The 23,349-nt window shown below is 41.5% G+C and overlaps 1 protein-coding gene across 1 annotated transcript in view; it reads left to right on the forward strand.

Annotated features, from left to right (window-relative positions):
* Nucleotides 1-18,799, forward strand: part of SMU1 (SMU1 DNA replication regulator and spliceosomal factor) — a 31,989-nt gene extending 13,190 nt beyond the window's left edge. Inside the window, exons 6-12 of the mRNA XM_007522870.3 lie at nucleotides 1,249-1,368; nucleotides 4,726-4,842; nucleotides 6,553-6,680; nucleotides 9,132-9,258; nucleotides 12,408-12,575; nucleotides 17,228-17,380; nucleotides 18,251-18,799. Coding sequence (XP_007522932.1) covers nucleotides 1,249-1,368; nucleotides 4,726-4,842; nucleotides 6,553-6,680; nucleotides 9,132-9,258; nucleotides 12,408-12,575; nucleotides 17,228-17,380; nucleotides 18,251-18,349 — 912 coding nt within the window. The 3' untranslated portion in view covers nucleotides 18,350-18,799. The remainder of the gene's footprint in view (nucleotides 1-1,248; nucleotides 1,369-4,725; nucleotides 4,843-6,552; nucleotides 6,681-9,131; nucleotides 9,259-12,407; nucleotides 12,576-17,227; nucleotides 17,381-18,250) is intronic.
* The last annotated feature ends 4,550 nt before the right edge of the window (nucleotides 18,800-23,349 follow it).

Consider the following 23,349-nt stretch of genomic DNA (forward strand, 5'->3'; position numbering starts at 1 on the left):
GCTGTTGGATAAGACGGAGAAATTGAGAGAGACAAGGAAGACAGAGAGGGGAAGAGAAAGATAGACACCTGCAGACCTGCTTCACCACTTGCAGAGTGACCCCCCCACCCCTGGAAGGTGGGGACCCGGGGGCTTGAGCTGGTATCCTTGCTCTTTGTACTATGTGCATTTAACTCAGTGAGCTGCCACCCGGCCCCCTACAACTTTTTTTTGACCTGCTACATATATATATATAGTCCCCAGCATAGTTGTAAAAAGGTGGTGTTTGAGAAAATAATTTTTACAGTTTATATGTAGTTCTCGCTTTTTGTTTTAAGATTTATTTATGATACTTATTTTCACGGGGCAGAGTACTGCACAGCTCTGGCTTAATGGTGGTGCGGGGGATTGAATCTGGGGTCTCGTGACAAGTCTAGTGTGCTTCTGCACCATCTCCCCAACCCTTGTTTTGTTTTGTTTTGTTTTAAATCTACTTTTATAGGAGTCAGCACAGTTGGGTAATTGCAGCAGTTCCCAGAGTTACAAGTATTTGCTATTTTATTATTTTAGGTCTGTGGTCTAGTTGAATTTTTAGATTTTAAAATAATTCCTATTTCTCAAATTTTTGATTTATCATTTGAATATATTCTTTTTGAATGATATATTTTGATATGTATGTAGAAAGTTTTTGATTTTTTTTAATTTCTTTTTTTAAAGTATTTATTTATTGATATTTTTGAGAGAGATGCAGAGAGAGAAAGACACAGAGAAACACCAGAGCACTGCTTTAGAGCCTGAGGTGTAGGAGTCTCTTTGCATACAATGTTGTTTGATTTAACAAGATTAATTTTTTCCCAAGTTCCAAAAGAATTCTTGTTTTTCTTTAGAAGTATCAGTTCTTTGGAAATACCTAATACATACACTAACTTGACTTTAGGGAAGGGTTGTTCTGGGGGCCAGGCCGTGGTGCACTGGGTTAAGCACACGTAATACTAGCAAGGATCCTGGTTCGAGCCCCACTTCCCACCTGTAGAGGAGGAGGGATGCTTTACAATCAGTGAAGCAGGTATGCAGGTTTCTCTTTCTATCTCCCCTTCTCTCTCAATTTCTCTTTGTCTTATCCACTAACATGGAAAAAAATGCCCAACAGGACCATTCATAGTGCAGGCACCAAGCCCCAGCGATAATCCTGTGGAGGGTTTTTCTAAGGTTAAGATGGAAATTGTTTTATGGCCTCTAGTAAAAATGCACCTATTTCATTTGAAACAGTTTGGTCAGAAATCACATGTGGAGTGTGCTCGATTTTCTCCAGATGGTCAGTATCTGGTCACTGGATCAGTTGATGGATTCATTGAAGTATGGAACTTCACAACTGGAAAAATTAGGAAGGTAAAGTATTTTTGGTATATTAACTTTTCTAGTAGAAAGTTTATTATTTTTTTAAAGTACTTGTTACTTTTACAATTTAAATTTGTCTTCTGAATGGGTAATATGTTCGTCTAGTAGTAGTAGTAGTAGTAGTAGTAGTAGTAGTAGTAGTGTGTGTATGTGTGTGTGTGTGTGTGTGTGTGTGTGTGTGTTTTCACTACTCTGGGCTGCTTTTTTCTCTTTCTCCTTTCCATTCATAGAGAGAGGAATCATCAAACTCCAAAACTGCCTCTAAGGCCATAGCACCTCCTGTGTGGTGCAGGGTTGCAGCACAGGCAACTCACACACCTTGGGAGCTGCCTCTTCAGTCTCTCATCCAGTATTGCTTTTTATCTTTCTCTTTTTTCCTTCCTTTTTCTTCCTTGTTTTTCTTTTGTTTTTTAATACTTAATTTACTTATTGGATAGAGACAGAAATCAAAAGAGAAGGAGGAGATAGAGAGGAAGAGACACCTGCAGCACTACTTCACCACTCATGAAACATCCCCACTGTAGGTGAGAGCAGAAGCTTGAACGTGGTCACATTGTACACTTAGTCAGATACTCCACCACCTGGCCCCTAGTACAGCTTTTTGCAAAATATTGAGTTAGAATAGTCATGATGTAGGGAGTCGGGCGGTGGCGCAGTGGGTTAAGCGCACGTGGCGCAAAGCGCAGGGACCGGCGTAAGGATCCCGGTTCGAGCCCCCGGCTCCCCACCTGCAGGGGAGTCGCTTCACGGGCGGTGAAGCAGGTCTGCAGGTGTCTATCTTTCTCTCCCCTGTCTCTGTCTTCCCCTCCTCTCTCCATTTCTCTCTGTCCTATCCAACAACAAAGCAACGTCAACAATGGCAATAATAACCGCAACGAGGCTGCAACAACTAGGGCAACAAAAAGGGGAAAAAATGGCCTCCAGGAGCGGTGGATTCATGGTGCAGGCACCGAGCCCAGCAATAACCCTGGAGGAAATTAAAAAAAAAAAAAAAAAAAAAAAAAAGAATAGTCATGATGCATTTTTATATAGAAAAATATGTCTTGACTTTTCTGACAGCCCAGTAGAAAAGTTATTCTGGAGAGTCTGGCAGTGGGTTAAGTGCAGGTGGCACAAAGTGCAAGGACCGGCGTAAGGATCCCAGCTCAAGCCCTGGCTCCCCACCTGTAGGGGAGTCGCTTCACAAGCGGTGAAGCAGGTCTGCAGGTGTCTGTCTTTCTCTCCCCCTCTCTGTCTTCCCCCTCCTCTCTCCGTTTCTCTCTGTCCTATCCAACAACGATGACAGCAATAATAACTACAACAACAATGAGAAACAAGGGCAACAAAAGAGAATAAATAAAATAAATATTAAAAAAATATTTTTTAAAAATGTTATTCTGGGAGCCAGGAGGTGGCACATCTGGTTAAACATACACACCACAGTGTGCAAGGACCTAAGTTCAAGCCCCTGGTCCCTACCTGTAGGGGGAGAGCTTCACAAGTTTTGAAGTAGGCAGGGCCGCAGGTGTCTTCTATCTCCTTCCCTTCTCAATCTTTCTGTCTCTGCAATAGTAAATAAGCACATGAATATAAAAAAATATTTTTAGGGAGTCGGGCTGTAGCGCAGCGGGTTAAGTGCAGGTGGCGCTAAGCTCAAGGACCGGCATCAGGATCCCAGTTAGAGCCCCCGGCTCCCCACCTGCAGGCAGGTCCCTTCACAAGTGGTGAAACAGGTCTGCAGGTGTCTGTCTTTCTCTCCCCCTCTCTGTCTTCCCCTCCTCTCTCCATTTCTCTCTGTCCTATCCAACAACAACGACATCAATAATAACTACAACAATAAAACAACAAGGGCAACAAAAGGGAATAAATAAATAAAAAATAAAATTAAATTAAAAAAATATATATATATTTTTAAAAAGTTATTACTTAAAAAGTAAGAAGCGGGAGTCGGGCTGTAGCACAGCGGGTTAAGCGCAGGTGGCGCAAAGCACAAGGACCGGCATAAGGATCCCGGTTCGAACCCCGGCTCCCCACCTGCAGGGGAGTCGCTTCACAGGCGGTGAAGCAGGTCTGCAGGTGTCTATCTTTCTCTCCTCCTCTCTGTCTTCCCCTCCTCTCTCCATTTCTCTCTGTCCTATCCAACAACAACGACATCAATAATAACTACAACAATAAAACAACAAGGGCAACAAAAGGGAATAAATAAATAATAAAATAAATAAAATAAATTTAAATATATATATATTTTTTTTTTTAAGTTATTACTTAAAAAGTAAGAAGCCTCATTTCTACTCTTGTCCCTCTGGAGATCTGTTAATTTCCTTGGTTCAGACATGGTTGTTTGTATTTTAACAAGTACTTCTTTCCTGGAATAACCTGTGTATGTATAAGGAATTGCTACTGCTGTTTCTTTTTTTTTTTTGCTACTGCTGTTTCTAATCTAGCCCAATTATAGTATTAATTATGCTTCTATATTAACGAGTCATGTTAAATCTTTTTTGCATGTGAAAAGTCACTTATTCTGTGAAATTTGTTCGTGTCATTTGCCCATTTTAAGTACAAAGCAAAACTTGGACTGGGTGTGGTGCATTGCACCAAAGTAATGGGCTCTGGGAGAGGAGGGAGAGGGTGGAAGGAAGACTTTGAGGTCCTGTTGCATGGTGCGTGGAGAGATGAGAAATCGTGCCCATATCTCTACAATTGCACTGTAAAGCATTAGACCCCCCTTTCAATAAAAAAAATAAGATCGTCTATATCATAATAAGATGGCAAATGTTTATTGAGTTGTTTTCACATTCTGCTTTATACCTTTCTTTATAGTTTGCTTTGTTTTTAAACACTAGTCTGTCTTTGTAACTAAAAAAAAAATTTGTTTTGTTTTGTTTGTTATTTATATTGTCACTAGGCTTATCTCTGGCACTCAGTGCCTGCACAATGAAGCTACCAGTCCCAGTGGCCTTGTTTCCTTCCTTCTATTTGAAAGAGACAGAAATTGAGAGGGAAGGGGGGAGATAAAGAGGGAGAAGCTAGTCAGTGTGTGGTTTAAGGAAAGTAGCCAACAATTTACCCCATGACAAATTCAGACTTAAAATGCACTGTATGCGTGAGTAAAATTTCAGGCAGAAAAGTCCGGAAGACAGAAGATGATGTTGTCATTTTTGTAATATTGATTTGAGTTGCTACCATTCGTTGCTAGGAATGTGTGTATGGCTTTAATATTAGCTTTGGGGGTTTATGGAAGGTACACATTGCCCTGTTCTTAGTGAGTTTAGACAGACCTGGAGTAACTGTGATCTTGGCCTTTGTGTTATTTTGCTAACTACTTTTCATCATTTTTTTTTTTGTTTGTTTGTTTGTTTGTTTTTTCAGGACCTTAAGTACCAGGCCCAGGATAACTTTATGATGATGGATGATGCTGTTCTCTGCATGTGTTTCAGCAGAGACACAGAAATGTTAGCAACTGGAGCCCAAGATGGAAAAATTAAGGTATGGATCAGTGGCACAAACTCTGGTACGTAGACATCATGAGAATTCTACAATAAGGCAGTGGCCTGTGACCTAGAAGATGGCACAGTGATAGAATTCTGGATTTATAAGCATGACATCCTGATATCTTGATATCTCATGACCAGGGTAATGCTCTGGTTTTCTGTCTCTGTTGTGAAATAAAACAATCTTAGGGCGGGGGTAGATAGCATAACAAAAGGAAATAAATATTTTTTAAAAAACAACATACAAAGTCTTCTTAGGCTAAAGCATGCAGTATTTTAAGAAAAGAAAGTGTCCCACACTATTATACAACTTTATTGTAGACGTGTTCTCTCTTTTTTTTTTTTAAGAGTTTTGTCTTCTTTTTTAAATATTTATTCCCTTTTTGTTGCCCTTGTTTTTTATTGTTGTAGTTGTTGTTGTTATTGATGTCATTGGATAGGACAGAGAGAAATTGAGAGAGGAGGGGAAGACAGAGAGGAGGAGAGAAAGACACCTGCAGACCTGCTTCACCACTTGTGAAGTGACTCCCCTGCAGGTGGGGAGCCGGGCGCTTGAACTGGGATCCTTATGCCCGTCCTTGCACTTTGCGCCATGTGCGCTTAACCCGCTGCGCTACCGCCCGACTCCTGACACTTTACTTTTTATCTAATCCAAATAGTAGCTCTGCCTAGGGAGGTCTAATAACTTAAGGTAGTGCAATTAATTAATAAGTGGGAATTCAATTCAGATCTGTTCATGCCTCCTCTTCTGTGCCATTCTTGCTTACTTTACGTGATATGTAGGGGGTAGTCTACAGCTGATTAGATGTGGTTTGTACTTAATTGCTTATAAATAAACAAACAAACAAAAAAACACCCTGGGCTGGCTAAAGTATATAAATGATCCCTGCTAAGTGAATTTGCAGTCTTAAATTTTTGTTTAACAATTTAGAAGGGAAGAATTTTAAAGGATTCAGTTATTTTACTATGTGAACCAGATATACCATATTTACCTATTAGCTGTTATTTATTTTGACAGAGAGCAATTGAGAGAGGTGGGGAAGACAGGGAGAGAGAGAAAGACAGACACCTCCATACCTGCTTCACCTATGTGTGAAGTGTCCTCCCTGCAAGTGAGGGGGAGGGGGTTTGAATGGGTCCTTGTGCATGTTAATAGTATGCGTTCAACTGGTGTGTCGCTGCCCACACCAGTATCCCCTTAATCTTTTTTTTTTTTTTTTGATGGGGGAGGGGGGGATTATGGTTTACATTCAACAGTAAATGCGGTTGTTGGTACAAGTGTAAAATTTCTGTTTTCTGGTTTATTTTTTTTTCATTATCCTTACTTGATGGATAGAGACAGAAGTTGAGAAGGAAGATAGACACCCGCAGCACTGCCTCACCATTTGCAAAGCTTCCCCTCAGGTTGGGATCAGGGCCTCGAACCTGGGTCCTTGTGCATTGTAACGTGCACTCAGCCAGGTGCGCACCACCCGGCCCCTCAGTTTTCTGCAAAACACTCCCACCCCCCCAACCTAGGTCCTCTTTCACCATTATGCACTAGAACCTTGAACACCCCCCCCATCACCCACCCCCTTGTACTTTAATTTGGTGCAATTAGCATGTATTTTTAATGTTGATTTAATACTTTAACAAGACTAGTTTGCTGGCAAGAATGGGACACTGTACAAGTTTTTTTTTTTACTTTTTTTTTTTTAATATAAAGGTATGGAAGATTCAAAGTGGACAGTGCTTAAGGAGATTTGAACGAGCACACAGCAAAGGTGTCACCTGTCTAAGTTTCTCTAAGGATAGCAGTCAGATCCTTAGTGCCTCTTTTGACCAGACAATCAGGTAAGTAGGAACCCCAGCTGCCCTCAGTTGAGTTTGACATGATGAAGCCCAGAGAGAAGTACTAATAATTTATATTTTCATCAGGGTTTTGGTATACAAAAAATGGACTTATGAAAGACCTAATTTCCCCAGAGCACAACTGATGTAGTGCTAGTGTTTGTCCATGTGTGCCTGTAGGAAGACAACTGATTTAAAAGGGATTAAAGTAGCCAGAGAGATAGCTCTGCGGTAAGAGGCAGGATTTGCATTTAAGAGGCCCTAGGTTTGATATCCAGTCCTGTATATTCAGAATAATTCTCTGACCTCTTTCTCCCCTTTCATGAAATAAAGCTTTAAAAAAAAAAAAAAAGGAAGCGAAGCACAAGGACCGGTATAAGGATCCTGGTTTGAGCCCTCAGCTCTCCACCTGCAGGGGGCTCACTTCACAGTCAGTGAAGCAGGCGTGCAGGTGTCTGTCTTTCTCTGCCCTCTCTGTCTTCCCCTCCTCTTGATTTTTCTCTGTCCTATTGAACAACAGTAATAGCAACAACAGTGATGCTAAACAGCAAGGGTAACAAAAGGGGGAATATATATATATATATATCATTAAAAATTTTTTTAAAAGGAAAGGGAATTTTTTAATTTCCTTTTGTTGCCCTTGTTTTTTTTTTAATGTAGTTATTCTTGTTGTCATCGTTGTTGGTTAGGACAGAGAGAAATGGAGAGAGGAGGAGGAAGACAGAGGGGGAGAGAAAGATAGACACCTGCAGACCTGCTCCACCGTTTGTGAAGCAACTCCCTGCAGGTGGGGAGCCGGGGGCTCGAACCGGGATTACGCCGGTCTTTGAGCTTTGCGCCACGTGCACTTAACCCGTTATGCTACCACCTGGCTCCCAGGAAAGGGAATTTTTTTTTAAAAGATTTTTGTTTCATGTTTCTCAAAGTATAGTCTAATTCTGTACTGCAAAGGAGAGCATGCTACTGGTACCTAAGTGAAATCGTCAAGTCTGTGAACAGAAGCTTGTTTTGGGCTTATTTTCTCCTTGTTGTTGTTCTTTTTTTTTTTTTATTTTTTTATATTTATTTATTCCCTTTTGTTGTCCTTGTTGTTTTATTGTTGTAGTTATTATTGATGTCTTTATTGTTGGATAGGACAGAGAGAAATAGAGAGAGGAGGGGAAGACAGGGGGAGAGAAAGACAGACACCTGCAGACCTGCTTCACTCCCTGTGAAGCAAATCCTCTGCACGTGGGGAGCCGGGGGCTCAAACCAGGATCCTTATGCCGGTCTTTGTGCTTCGCACCACGTGCGCTTAACCCACTGCGCTACCGCCCAACTCCCCCTTGTTATTTTTCTATGTAAAGGGTTTGTTTGGTTTTACACAATGGAAGTTACATTATACACATAACTTCTTTTTTCATTTTTTAAATAATTTTTTAAAATTTCTTTATTGGGGAATTAATGTTTTACATTCAACAATAAATACAATAGTTTGTACATGCATAGCATTTCTCAGTTTTCCATATAACAATACAACCCCCATTAGGTCCTCTGAAGGACCTGTATTCTCCCCTTCACCCACCCCAGAGTCTTTTACTTGGGTGCAATACACCAATTCCATTTCAGGTTTGACTTGTGTTTTCTCTTCTGATCTTGTTTTTCAACTTCGGCCTGAGAGTGAGATCATCCCATATTCATCCTTCTGTTTCTGACTTATTTCACTCAACATGAAGTTTTCAAGGTCCATCCAAGATCAGCTGAAAACGGTGAAGTCACCGTTTTTTACAGCTGAGTAGTATTCCACTGTGTATATAGCCCACAACTTGCTCAGCCACTCATCTGTTGTTGGACACCTGGGTTGCTCCCAGGTTTTCTTTTTAAAAATTTTTTAGTATTTATTTTCCCTTTTGTTGCCCTTCTTTTTTGCTGCTGCTTTAGTTACTGTTGTTGTTACTGATGTCGTCGTTGTTGGATAGGACAGAGAGAAATGGAGAGAAGAGGGAAAGACAGAGAGAGGAAGAGAAAGACAGACACCTATAGACCTGCTTCACCGCCTGTGAAGTAACACCCCCCCCAAAGGTGGGGAGCCAAGGTCTCGAACTAGGATCCTTACACTGGTCCTTTCACTTCATGCCACATGCACTTAACCCGCTGTGCTACCACCCGACTCCCTTTTTTTCTTTTTTTTATTGGTGATTGAATAATGTTTTACAAAATTATTAAGCTTTCAGGGATATAATTTCACATTCTCTCCTGTTGCATGTGAATTGCCACACCCTCTAGCAAAACTCTGTGCTTCCTCCTGCTCCCCACAACCACCGGAGTTCTTACAGCCCCAGAGACAATGTGTGCAAACTCTGTCTTCACTGAACACCAACACATGGGCTTCTGTAACCATTCTATCACATGGGTATCACCTGATCCATCTTTATATAGAGATTATTAATAACTTTTTTGTTTTCTTTCTGATAGAATTCATGGCTTAAAATCTGGGAAAACCTTGAAGGAATTTCGTGGGCATTCCTCCTTTGTTAATGAAGCAACATTTACACAAGACGGACACTATATTATCAGTGCATCATCTGATGGCACTGTGAAGGTTAAGTATTTGCTCCTGTTTTGTTTTTGGACTATATCCTCCATTTTGCCCTTTGAGGAGATTTCAGTGATAATAATGGTGATAATTTGAACAGGGTAAACTTGTCTACTAGCTGTTTGGTTGCTGGAAACATCATGGTGTATTTTCTATGCAAAAATGTGTCATGACTTTTCCAGCAGCCCAGTATTTTAGCCATAATTGGGGGAAGATCTGAGATAATAGAAATATTCTGTGGGTGATTCCTACTATAGACCTGAAGAGGCTCGGAGCTGAACCCCATAAAATCAAACCAAACTTTGTCATGCATAGGAGATGAAGAAGGATGCAGACTCCTAAACTTAAATTTATCCTTATATACAGTGGTTGAGTTTTATTTTCCTGTATCTACTTCTCGACAGGCAAATTTGTGAAAGGGTCTTAGGCCAAAGAAATGGGTCTTTGTTTATGTTGAACAGCCTCGCCTCCTACCGGCTTATACTTGTAGAGATCTCCTAGCAGCATTCAGAGAGCAGCAGGAGAGGTGTAGAGTGGAGCTAAGACATCCCAGTACTTTAAAAGACTTAGTTACCTCACAAGATGATGTCATTTCCTAGAACAGAAGAGATGTCCAGATAGAAAGTTGGTACAGCAGTCCAGAAGGAGGCACAGTAGATAAAGTGCTGGACTCTTAAGCATGAGTCCTGAGTTCAGTCCCCAGCAGCACATGTACCAGAGTGATAACTGGTTCTTTCTCTCTCCTATCCCTCTCGTTAATTAATTAATAAATAAAATTATATATATATGAAAGTTGGTACAAGTCTTTGAGGCACTTGTTTAGATTCTAGACTTCTTTTACATTACCTTAGGTAAGCAAGTGCTTTGTGGCAAAAAAACCTAAACATTTTAACACAAATATTTAAAAGTGAGACTACCCTCTGAGATTACTTGTTCGAATGTGGGACTCAAGCCAGAAAACTGAATGTAGGGTGGCCCAGGAGGTGGCACAGTGGATAAAGCACCGGATTCTCAACCATGAGGTCCTGAGTTCAATCTCCGGCAGCACATGTACCAGAGTGATGTTATCACTCTGCCTATCTTTCTCACGAATAAATAAATAAATTATTTAAAAAAAAAAGGGTTCCAAACCCCAGCTCCCCACCTGCAGGGGAGTCACTTCACAGGTGGTGAAGCAGGTCTGCAGGTGTCTCTCTTTCTCTCTCTCTCTCTGTCTTCCCCTCCTCTCTCCATTTCTCTCTGCCCTATCCAACAACAACAACATCAATAATGTACTACAACAATAAAACAACAAGGGCAACAAAAGGGAATAAATAAATATTTTTTTAAAAATAAATATTTTTTTAAAAAACTGAATGTAGGCAATATGCTCTTTCTCAGGATGGATACTAAAACAGAACTCTTAACATGTTCACCATGCGGTCACCTTTTCTCACTGGTGACCCTTTATCGCCAGGGCTTGGTGCCATTACTACTAGTCCATTGCCCCTAGTGGCTATTTTTCCCTTTCTCTTTTTTTCCCCTTCTCTTTCTATTTTATTTGATAGGACAGGAAGAAATTGGGGGGGCGGGGGGTGATGAGACACCTGCACACCTGTTCCACTGCTCATGAAGCATCCCCCTTGGAGGTAGGGAACAGGCTTGAACCCTGGCCCTGTGCACGGTAATGTGCTTGCTTTACTGGGTTTGCCACTACCCAACCCTGCCCTTGGGGCTTTTATGCTATTTTAAGTAAATGGTATCCAGACAGCACCGTGTAGTAGTGGGCCCAACCCTTCTCTAAGCATATCTTGGATTCCAGTCAGTGTGATGTATGATCTAATCTCTCAGCTTTACAACAACCCAGAGGGCAAGGTGAAAAGTTTATGGTGGAGCACCTTGACTGAGAAAGGTAATACAGTGTCCTAGAGAGGTTTCTACTTCATCGATCCCTGTTTGTTTTAATAGTGAGACTTCTATTTAGTGGGTCACACTGTACATTGGAATCATTAAAGAAAAGCAATCTTTATTATTTATTAGATAGAGATAGCCAGACATTAAGAAAAAGGGGAAGATAGGGAGAAAGAGACACCTGTAGCCCTGCTTCACCGCTTGTGAAGCTTTCCCCCTGCAGGTGGGGGGCCCGGGGGCTTGACCTGGTTCCCTGTACATTGTAACATGTGCACTCAATCAGGTGAGCCACTACCCTGCCCCATTGGCATAATTTTTATAAATGAATATGCTTCCATGCCTCACCCCAGGCCTACCAAATCAGAACATCCGATGTCTAGGTAATGATAGTTTTCTAGTTGTTTATGATAGTAGCAGTGTTGACTCAGCTGATTTTAAAAACCAGGTCACTTATAAGGAATTTTTTGTTGATACATTCTTTTTAATATTTATTATTTATTTCTTGCTGTTCTTGTTTTATTGTTGTGTAGTTATTATTGATGTCGTTGTTGTTGGATAGGACAGAGAGAAATGGAGAGAGGAGGGGAAGACAGAGAGGAGGAGAGAAAGATAGACACCTGCAGACCTGCTTCACCGCCTGTGAAGCGACTCCCCTGCAGGTGGGGAGCTGGGGGCTTGAACTGGGATCCTTATGCAGGTTCTTGCGCTTTTTACCACATGCACTTAACCTACTGCCCAATTCCCTTTAAGATACATTTTTTATTTAACTTTGTAACTTTTTTGTTGCTACCAGTTAGTAAGTAGATGATAGGAGTATGACAGTACTAGATATTCAATTAGAAAGTGAAGGAAGAAGTTACTTTTTGTATCCACTTTATTCCCTTTTTTATTTATTTATTCATGAGAAAGATAGGAGGAGAGAGAGAAAGAACCAGATGTCACTCTGGCACATGTGCAGCTGCCAGGGATTGAACTCAGGACCTCACACTTGAGAGACCAGTGCTTTATCCACTGCACCACCTCCCAGACCACTTTACTCCTTATTTTATTTTATTTTTATTTATAAAAAGGAAACACTGACAAAAACCATAGGATAGGAGGGGCACAACTAAACACAATTCCCACCACCAGAACTCCGTATCCCATCCCCTCCCCTTTTATTCCTTTATTATTAATTTAATTTTCACATTTTTAACCCCTGTGGCTTTAGAAACATTCTTATACCCATTAAAAATGTTTGCCTTTCAATTTTTTTTGTGCCATAGGTCTGGAATATGAAGACCACAGAATGCTCAAATACCTTTAAATCCCTGGGTAGCACTGCAGGGACAGACATCACTGTCAATAGTGTGATCCTGCTTCCTAAAAATCCAGAACACTTTGTGGTGTGCAACAGATCAAACACAGTGGTCATCATGAACATGCAGGGACAGGTGAGTGTTCAGAATACTTTTGCTCAGGCTCTGGGGAAGATCTCAGATTGGTATGTCTTGGTTCTGACCCCAGCAGCCAGCTATGAACTCCCTATTCTGAAAACCATATATGCTGTATTTGTACTTCAGCTGTTCATAACTATATATCTGCAAAATTTGTCATTTTCTCCCCTAAAGTGTTTGTTATTTAATCTTCTGTAGCCTTTGAGAAAACTAGGTATGTTCTGCTTTTAGTCCTCATTTGGAACCTAAAAGTTTAATAATAATTCTCTAAGTGAGGAAAATACTGTATGTTGTGAATTATCAGTACAGGACATCTCTTAACTAGCACATAAAGGAAACTTTAGATTGGGATTGATAGTTGTAATCATGCCACCTGCATGCATGGTCCCCAGAGAACCTGGACTTTGTAGAACCAGGAACCTCAGCGTTGAGGCCTCAAGCACTGGGACTGTGTTATATGTGGTTCTGAAATGCCAACCGGATCACTTAAGAGTTACACTGAGCATAGAAAATAGCTGGGGCTGGTGTATAGAACTCTGTGTTTCTAGCCCTTGTAACTGATAAGTTAGTAGTTTAGAGCCCCTGAGATGACGGGTCTGCAGTGTATGTTGTTCTGCTAGATGATAGCCATAGCTGCCCACTTTGTTTACCACGTAACTTTTTTTAATAGGAAAAAATTTACTACCTTTTATTTATTGGATAGAGATAGCCAGAAATCGAGGGGTAAGGAAGGGGGTGATAGACAGACAGACAGACACCTGCAACACTATCTCATTACTTGCAAAGCTTTCCCCCAGCAGGTGGGGATGAGGAGCTCACACCCAGATCCTTGCACTTTGTAAAATGGGCGCTCAACCAGGTGCACCTGGCCCCACTTTGTAATTTTTTTATTTTACTTATTTATTTTAATGAGGGGGAGACAGAAAAAGATCAGAGCACTGCTCAGCTCTGACTTATCGTCGTGCATGGGATTGAACCTGGGACCTCCAAGCCTCAGGCATAAAAGTCTTTTTTTTTTTTTTATTAAATATTTATTTATTTATTTTCCCTTTGTTTTTGCCCTTGTTTTATTGTTGTAGTCATTATTGTTGTTGTTATTGATGCCTTCGTTGTTGGATAGGACAGAGAGAAATGGAGAGAGGAGGGGGAGACAGGGAGAGAGAAAGATAGACACCTGCAGACCTGCTTCACCACTTATGAAGCGACTCCCCTGTAGGTGGGGAGCCGGGGGCTTGAACCGAGACCCTTATGTGGGTCCTTGTGCTTTGCGCCACCTGCGCTACCGCCCGACTCCCAGGCATAAAAGTCTTGTTGCATAACCTTTATGCTGTCCCCCAGCCCTCCACATGACTTTTAAGACTTTTTTTAAAAAAAATAAGGGGGTCGGGCAGTGGCACAGTGGGTTAAGCGCACGTGGCGCAAAGCGTAGGGACCGGTGTCAGGATCCCGGTTCCAGCCCCTGGCTCCCCACCTGCAGTGGAGTTGCTTCATGGGCGGTGAATTAGGTATGCAGGTTTCTATCTTTCTCTCCCCCTCTCTCTCTGTCTTCCCCTCCTCTCTCCATTTCTCTCTGTCCTATCCAACAACAAAGCAACGTCAACAATGACAATAATAACCGCAACAAGGCTGCAACAACTAGGGCAACAAAAAGGGGAAAAAATGGCCTCCAGGAGCGGTGGATTCATGGCCCAGCAATAACCCTGGAGGGAAAAAAATAATAATAATTAAATAAATAAATGAGATTGATATGAATGTGAAACCATTACTGAGTTCCTGTGTACCTTTTACCAGTGATACCATATTACATAATCTTGTTGTAACCATTGAAACCAGACATTGAGATTACAGTGGTACACTATTAACTCAAACAAACCTTTTTTGGAATTCATCAGCTTTTTTTTTTTTGCTTTTTTTTTTTCCCTTTTATTGACCTTGTTGTTTATCATCATTGTTGTCATTGCTGTCGTTGTTGTTGGATAGGACAGAGAAATGGAGAAAGGGGAAGAGGGGGGGAGAGAAAGACAGACATCTGCAGACCTGCTTCACCCACCGCCTGTGAAGTGAACCCGCTGCAGGTGGGGAGCTGGGAGCTCGAACAAGGATCCTGATGCCAGTCCTTGTGCTTTGCGCCATGTGCACTTAAAAACACTGATGGCTCCGTCATCAGTGTTTTTAAGAGTTTTAAAAAAGTTTAAATGTGTATGAGAGAGTTTATATGTGAAAGTGAGAAAAGCCAGAGCGCTAATCCAGCACATGTGCTGGAACTCAAACCAGGAAACTCAGGCTCTCAGGTCCTTTTCTCTTACAGCTGAGCTGTTTCCTCAGTCACTTTTATTGATTGATTGCTTGATTTATTTAAATGAAAGGCCAGAGTGAACTTGGGAATGCTTAATGTCTAATAATGCTGAATTGCCTACTTGGTCCAATTTTTATTCTCTCTTTTTAGAGATGGGGAGGAGAGGGAGGGAGAGAGAGGAAGAAAGAGACATAGCAAAGCTCTACCTTCCCTTGGTACCAGGGATCAAACCCTGGACATTATGTATGGTAATATATACCTTTTCCCTCGGAGTCATCTCCCACATCTCTTCACCAGCATGTGTGTGTTTGTGTACATATTCATTCTGAAGTGAGACTTTCATATTGCCTGAAATTTCATGAGAATAACACATGATGAGCTTACGCAGCAGCACAGTGAGCATACTACTCCCCTTCCCCCAGAACCTGTCATGCTTCACCTTTACAGTCAAAACTTTATGCTCGACAAGCTCTGTGATAAAGGTACAGTACTGTACAATAAGTTACCTTTTCAGATTGGCTTCTCTCAACATAATTGATGGATGGATGGATGAGCTGTCTTCCAATCCCTGGAGTTAACTTTTTTTTTTTTTTTTCAGTTTTTAAAATTTATTTGTATTATATTTGGTAGGTAGAAATTTAGAGAGGAGGAAGAGAAAAGGAAAAAGAGACACTGCAGCACTCCTTCATGCTTATAAAACTTCTCTTCTGCAGGCGGGGACCAGGGACTTGAACCTGGGTCCTTATGCATGACAACGTGTGTCATAACTGGGTGCACCACCACCTGACCCCTAACATGGCTCTCAGTCCCCAGTTAAATTTGCTGCCTGTCAGGGATGCATAGAGTTCTCCTACCAGAATTTATCCCCAGGGTTTGTTACTATGGAGATTAGACTCTAGTTTAGCATCCACCAGGACTGTTACTATTCAAGTTGTTAGAAATAAGTGTCTTCTGGGAGCTCGGTGGTGGCACAGCGTGTTAGGTGCCCGTAGTGCAAAGTGCAAGGACCGGCATGAGGAACCTGGTTCGAGCCCCCGGCTCCCCACCTGCAGGGTGCTGGACTAGCTTCGTGGGTGGGAAACAGACGACCAGAGACTCATGGCTGAGCTGGGAAGCAGTATCTCTTTATTCATGTGGAACGCAGTGCAATCTAAACTAAGCTATCTCTAATCACAATCCTGTCCTTATATATACTCGCCAAGTAGGGTGGAAACGGGATGTGACGTAGAGAGGGTGGAGCGAAAAAAGATTGGTGGAAATCAGGGTGTGACAAGAAGAGGGGGCGGAGCAAAAGGAGTATGAACCAGCAGGATTAAACCAATGCCCTGCAGACAGGGCGGTGCTTAGTTAACAGTGGTTATGTAAATAGAATACAGTGTTAAGCAAGCAGGGGGGATTAAACCAATGAAACAGAAGGGGTCTTAGAAGCAGAATTTAGAAGCAGACCAACAGCAGGGGAGTCTCTTCACAGGAGGTGAAGCAAGTCTGCAGGTCTCTGTCTTTCTCTCCCCCTCTCTGTCTTCCCCTCCTCTCCAACAATGATGACATCAACAACAACAATAATAACTACAACAATAAAACAACAAGGGCAATAAAAGGGAATAAATAAAGAAAATATTTTAAAAAGAAAGAAGTGTCTTCTGTGGTCCGGGAGGTGTTGCAGTGGATAAGGCTTTGGACTCTCAAGCTTGAGGTCCTGAGTTCGATCCCTGGCAGCACATGTGTCAGAGTGATGTCTGTTTCTTTCTCTCTCCTATCTTCTCATTAATAAATAAATAAAATCTTTAAAAAGAAAGAAGTGTCTTGCACATTGAAGCTTGTTATATGGTAGTTTCTTTAGCAAAGACACCTGTCTCCTCACTGCCTGGATGCTGCTGTTTTATCCCTGGCTGAGGAAACCTGTGCATCTGGGTTTCAGGATTATCTCTGCAGCAGTGGATCCACACTTTGGTTTGACTTTGCTTTGGTCACATGAAGAAGGAAACAGTTCTCCCTGTTCAGCAGTCTTGGCCTCTCCTTCCTTTGCCACTGACTTTAGATAAAATATCCATTGAGCATTTCCCCAGGCAGGAGGAATTTGCATTGTAATCAGCAGAATCAGTGATTTAATTACAAGTGGCAGTATACCAGAATGCACATTAACAATGTAAAGATGTCAGCATATGGGCAGGGAGTAGGTAGCATAATGGTTATGCAAACAGACTGTGGTGCCTGAGGCTCCAAAGTTCCAGGTTCAATCCCCCTGCACCACCATAAACCGGAGCTAATGAGTGCTCTGGTTAAAAAATAATAAATAAATAAATGTCAGTTTAAACAGCTGCTAATCCATATCCTTTGTTTTGCCATGATCTAGATTGTCAGAAGCTTCAGCTCTGGTAAGAGAGAAGGCGGTGACTTTGTTTGCTGTGCCCTCTCTCCTCGTGGAGAATGGATCTACTGTGTGGGGGAGGACTTCGTGCTCTACTGTTTCAGTACAGTCACTGGCAAACTGGAGAGAACTTTGACTGTGAGTATTATTGACTGAAGGCCATTTCTCTAGGGAAATTAATGTTTGTGTCTTTCTGAGCTCAAGGTAACCTTTTCCCAACAGATACTATCAGTATAAGCCTTAATATAAAAACTAAAAATTGTGGGGCCAGGTGGTGGTGCACCTGGTTGAGAGCAAATGTTACGGTGCCCAAGGACCCTGGTTTAAGCCCCTGGTCCCCACCTGCAGGGGGAAAGCTTCATGAGTGGTGAAGTGAAGCAGGACTGCAGGTGTCTCTCTCCCCTTTCCATTTCTGACTGTCTCTATCCAATAAGTAAATAAGAGATAATAAAAAATTTTAAAAAGTAAATAAATAAACTAAAAATTGTATTGCTTAATAAAGACTTTAGTGGCTGGGGAAGTGGCTTAGTTGGTAGAGCACATTCCATTCATACCTGGAGAGATAGCATCAAGGACTGTACTGGAAATGACTGGTGTTACTTTTTTCCTCATTCTTGTTTTGATTATGATTCAGTCACATGATCGCAACTCAAATGCAGGAAGGGAGGGTAGGAAAAGTGTTTTCTGTTATCCAGTGAAATGATATGTAATTTGAGTAATGGTGAATATACATACCCAAGTTAGAAAATCATCTTTTCTTGAATTGTTTTGGGTGATTTTTGCTTACCTCTCCGCTGAGATGCCTTCAGTGTGGATCTAGGAATCGAAATAAAGATGTCGACTCGGATAAAAGTCATTAGCGGCAAAGAGTTAAACACACATGAAAAACAGTACCAGAAAATTTGAGTAGCAAGCTTCATTTGAGTTTTTAGTTTCGTGTTTGTTTAGCTGTTTTAGAACGATCTGTTACAGGTCTGTGTACCCCAACTGTGTGCTTTACCATTGCAGGTCCATGAGAAGGATGTGATTGGAATCGCGCATCACCCTCATCAGAACCTGATTGCTACCTACAGTGAAGACGGACTCCTAAAGCTCTGGAAACCCTAACTTAACTCCTTTGAAACTGGCTTGAGAGCATGTACTTTATTGAAGACACATTCATGTTCTCTTTCTTTTCTTCCACCTCCGCCTTCCTTTAAGACAAACTTTTCTAAGTATAAGAATAATTTTGTTAAGATTCATGGTTAAGAAGCAGCCCCCCCCCCTTTTTAAATACAAATTTTTAGTTGTTCATGTTCCTAACTCGGACAGTCACTTGATATTTTCAGTACTCCACCTGGAAATACTGTGTTTCTTTAAAAAAAAAAAATTATACTCCTGTGATGATTTGAAACGCTGATTAAAATGTGCCTCCTGTTGTTAAACTTGTAAATAAGGAATTATCCTATGTTTAGTAGCTGTTTTCTCTTCCTCTTTTTTCTTTTTTATATAGGTTAAAAAAACTTTACACTTTCCTGAAGGCTTTGTTTTCCAATGTAAATAAATACTTTGTACTAAGTACTTGCTTTCCATCAAAATGCTGGGTGGGACACGATAGTATCAGTTTGACTCAAGCACAGTAGGAGTCAGTGGTTAACAGAAGGGTGTACTGCTGTAGGTCAGGTATTGCAGTCTCGCATGTGGAAGTAGCCCTTACAGGTCCATTTTTGCTCAATGTTACAGAAAAATGAAAAATGCACACCAATGACACCTGAGGAAAAAACTATATTGTAAATATGAGATTAGTCATTATGCACCTTCCTGGTAGCGGCCGTTTTTGTATTCATGGAGGAATGCCATGACTCCCCCAAACCTGAGGTTGAAAATTTCCTGACTCTGGAGGCTTCATCTACAGTGTCCTGTTCAGAGGAGTCAAACTCTTCATGGCCATGAGGAAGGCGGTAGGGTTTGAGTTCCTGAGGTCTTCACTTCTCTTTTCAAAGCCATGTACTTACTACCGAAGTCAAGCTCCAGCCAGTTGTTCAGTTTCTGGCCCTGCCTTGGAAGACCTGGTTACGCATCCTTAGCTCTGCCTCCCTACATGCTTTCACTACAGGGACCATCATCCCTACCATCTGGATAGGACTTGCTGCAGGATCCATTATGAGAATTAAGTTTGTGAATAACCACTGGGTCAAGAGGGGTAATTAAGGAAGAAATGAAAATGTTCCTAGAATCAAATGTCCCGAGTTCAATCCCCGGCAGCACATGTATCAGAGTGATGTCTGTTTCTTTCTATCTCCTCCTATATTTCTTTTTTTTTTTTAATTATCTTTATTTATTTGATAGAGACCGCCAGAAATCAAGAGGAAGGGGGAGATGGGGAGGGAGAGAGACGCCTGCAGCCCTGCTTCACCATTCATGAAGCTTCCTCCCTACAGGTGGCCTATATTTCTTATTAATATCTTTTTGAAAAAAGAAAAGACCCCTACAGACCTCCTTCGGTTGTGGAGCATCTTCTAGCAGGTGGGGAGTAGGGGCTTGGACTCGACCAGATGCCCCACCCCCCTTTTTTTTAACAGATGAGGGAGAACCAGAGCATTTCTGGCACATGTGATGCTCCGCACCTTTACCACTTCTGTCTTTGAACTACCACTAGTAACTAACATTGACAGAGCCCTTCGTTGCTGTAATATGTAAACAACCTTATTTCTCACTTTCTGAAATACAACTTAGGATAATTTCCATTATTCAAGTGAACAAATGTTACCCAAGGTTTCATGTTGCTCATAAAAAACAAAAGTTCGTGATCTGGGAGGTGGCCCAATGGATAAAGCACTGAACTCTCAAGCATGAGATCACGAGTTCAACCCCTGGCAGCACATGTATCAGTGTGATGTCTGGCTTCCTCCTATCATTCTCATTAGTAAATATTTTTAAAAAAGAAAGAGGAGGGAGAATAATCAAAAGATAGGGTTTTGGAGGGAGACACGTTTGCTCCAAATACAGCATTTTCAGGCTGCGTATGGAGGATGGGGGAGAATGGGCTCGATTTCTTTTTTTTCTACTGATTCTGACAATATACTGTTTTCAATCTGTAGGTTAGGACAGAAGCAAAGAATACACTTTGTTTCTACACATTAATTAAATTGGCCAAGTGCAGTAAGATAAAACACAGAAGATTCTGGGTTCCTCTTCCCTGTCATTTCCCTTGAATCAGAAAAAGTGGTTCTCTGCAAAATTTCAAGTCCTACCCTAAACTTAATGAGAAAGTGGTAGTAGTGTTTCAGCAAGCATGTTGAAATCTGACAACCACTAGGGAGTAGTTTCTCATCTGTAGACGGTTTTTGTTCTATCAGTCTCACAAGGCTACCAAGATTACCAAATTAAATGGGAATAATTTAGAAATTCTTGGAAATATTTTTCATTCACTGTGCTTCTAAAGTCTTTTTTCTAATATTTTTAAATTATTTATAAAATGGAAATATTGACAAGACCATAGGATAAGAGGAGTACAATTCCACATAATTCCCACCACCACCTCATCTACTCCCCTGATAACTTTCCTATTCTTTATCCCTCTCAGAGTATGGACCCAAGATCAATATGGGATGCAGAAGGTGGGAGGTCTGGCTTCTGTAATTGCTTCCCTGCTGAACGTGGGCATTGAATCAAGTCAATCCATACACCCAGCCTGTTTCTCCCTAATGGGGCAGGGGTCTGGGGAGGCAGGGCTCTAGGACACATGGGGCCCAGGAAGTCCGGTAGGCATCATGGTATCATCTGGAACCTGGTGGCTGAAAATGTTGATACAGGGAGTTGGGTAGTAGCGTAGCGGGTTAAGCTCACGTGGCACAAAGCGCAAGGACTGGAATAAGGATCCCGATTCAAGACCGCAGCTCCCCAATTGTAGGAGTCACTTCACAATCAGTGAAGCAGGTCTGCAGGTGTCTGTCTTTCTCTCCCCCTCTCTGTCTTCCCCTCCTCTCTCCATTTCTCTCTGTCCTATCCAACAACGACATCAATAATAACTACAACAATAAAACAAGGGCAACAAAAGGGAATAAATAAAATATTTTTAAAAAATTGAGAACCAGTGTAACGTGCATGAAAGGTCTGCCACTGTGTTTGCTCACTTGTGGGACACAATCAGTGTCTACTACTCCCTGCAAGTATAAAAAGGCTGAGGAAGCAGAGAAAGCATTTGTTCAGTGCTAGGTACACTAGTACTTCTCTGACCTTGGTCAACATATCAATTTTTTTAAAAATTCTATTTGTAAAAAGGAAACACTGACAAAACCATAGGATAAGAGGGGTACAACTCCACACAATTCCTACCACCAGAACTCCATATCCCATCTCCTCCCCTGATAGCTTTCCTATTCTCTATCCCCCTGGGAGCATGGGCCCAGGGTCATTATGGGATGCAGAAGGTGGAAGGTCTGGCTTCTGTAATTGCTTCCCTGCTGAACATGGGCATTGGCAGATTAATATTAATTTTTTTTCTCTCTTTACCAGAGCAGTTCTCAAGCTGATAGTGGTGCTGGGAATTGAAACTGAGAAGTTGGAGCCTCAGGGGCTGAAATCTTTTTGCATAACAGCCATTATCCTGTTTCACTACCCCTAATTTTTGTTTCCTTTAGACTAGTCATTAACTTCTGCCTCTCTAGCTTATCACCTTTCTTTTCTTTTTTCTTTTTAATATTTATTCCTTTTTGTTGCTCTTGTTTTATTGTTGTAGTTATTATTGTTGCTGGATAGGACAGAGAGAAATGAAGAGAGGAGGGGAAGACAGAGAAGGGAAAAGACAGACACCTACAGACCTGCTTCACCGCCTGTGAAGCAACTCCCCTGCAGGTGGGGAGCCAGGGGCTCAAACCGGAATCCTTCTGCCGGTCCTTGGCTTTGCGCCACCTGTGCTTAACCCACTGCACTATCGCCTGTCTCCCTTTCTTTTCTTTTTTTCTAAGATTACACATGAGAGTTTCACATGAGCCACGAAGCCAGTGCACCACTCCTGATCCATGTAGTGCCAGGGTTCAGACCAGGAACCTAAGACGTCCAAGCCCAATGTCCAACTAAGTCACTTCCCCGGCCACACTAGTTCCTTTTAGCTTTTTTTTTTTTTTTTTTTACTATGTGACGTAAACTTGTTTTACAAAATTATCAAGCTTTGGGGGTTAGGTGTTGGCACACCCAGTAAAATGCACAAATCACCATGCCCCAGGACCTAGTTCGAGTCCCTGCTCCCCACCTGCTGGAGGAACTTTATGAGTGGTGAAACAGCTCTGCAGGAGTCCTGTCTCCTCTTCTCAGTTTGTCATGTCAAAAACAAATTCCAGCCTCAGTGATTTCTACTTAATTTTCCCTTAAAACATTAATTCCTCCTCAGTCCTTCATTATCTGCTTAGCTGTAGCAGTATTTATCCTCTTGTGCCTTCCTGTTACATGTATCATATATTTTTTAATTATTTATTTTCCCTTTTGTTGCCCTTGTCTCTTTATTGTTATTGATGACATCATTGTTGTTTTTAGATAGGAAAGAGAGAAATGTAGAAAGGAGGGGAAGACAGAGAGGGGGAGAGAAAGACATCTGCAGACCTGCTTCACCGCCTGTGAAGGGACTCCCCTGCAGGTGGAGAGCCGGGGGCTTGAACCGGGATCCTTATGCCGGTCCTTGCGTTTCATGCAACATGCGCTTAACCCTCTGTGCTACCACCTGACTCCCCATGTATCATATTTTATTTTATTTTATATTGGGGAATTGTTTTACATTCAACAGTAAGTACAATAGTTTGCACATGCATAACATTCCCCAGAGTATCAGATTTTATATTTCCACTGATTATAGTGAATATTGCTGCAAAGAACCCTGGTACAGAGGAGCAGCTCAGCTTTTCTTATTTTTTAAATTTTTTTCAATTTATTTCTTTATTGGGGAATTAATGTTTTACATTCAACAGTAAATACAATAGTTTGTACATGCATAACATTCCCCAGTTTCCCATTTAACAATACAACCCCCACTATGTCATTTATCATCCTTCATGGACCTGTATTCTCCCCACCCACCCACCCCAGAGTCTTTTACTTTGGTGCAATACGCCAATTCCATTTCATTTCAGGTT

This window comes from Erinaceus europaeus, chromosome 10 (genome assembly GCF_950295315.1).
Source record: "Erinaceus europaeus chromosome 10, mEriEur2.1, whole genome shotgun sequence".
In the NCBI taxonomy this organism is placed as follows: Eukaryota; Metazoa; Chordata; class Mammalia; order Eulipotyphla; family Erinaceidae; genus Erinaceus; species Erinaceus europaeus.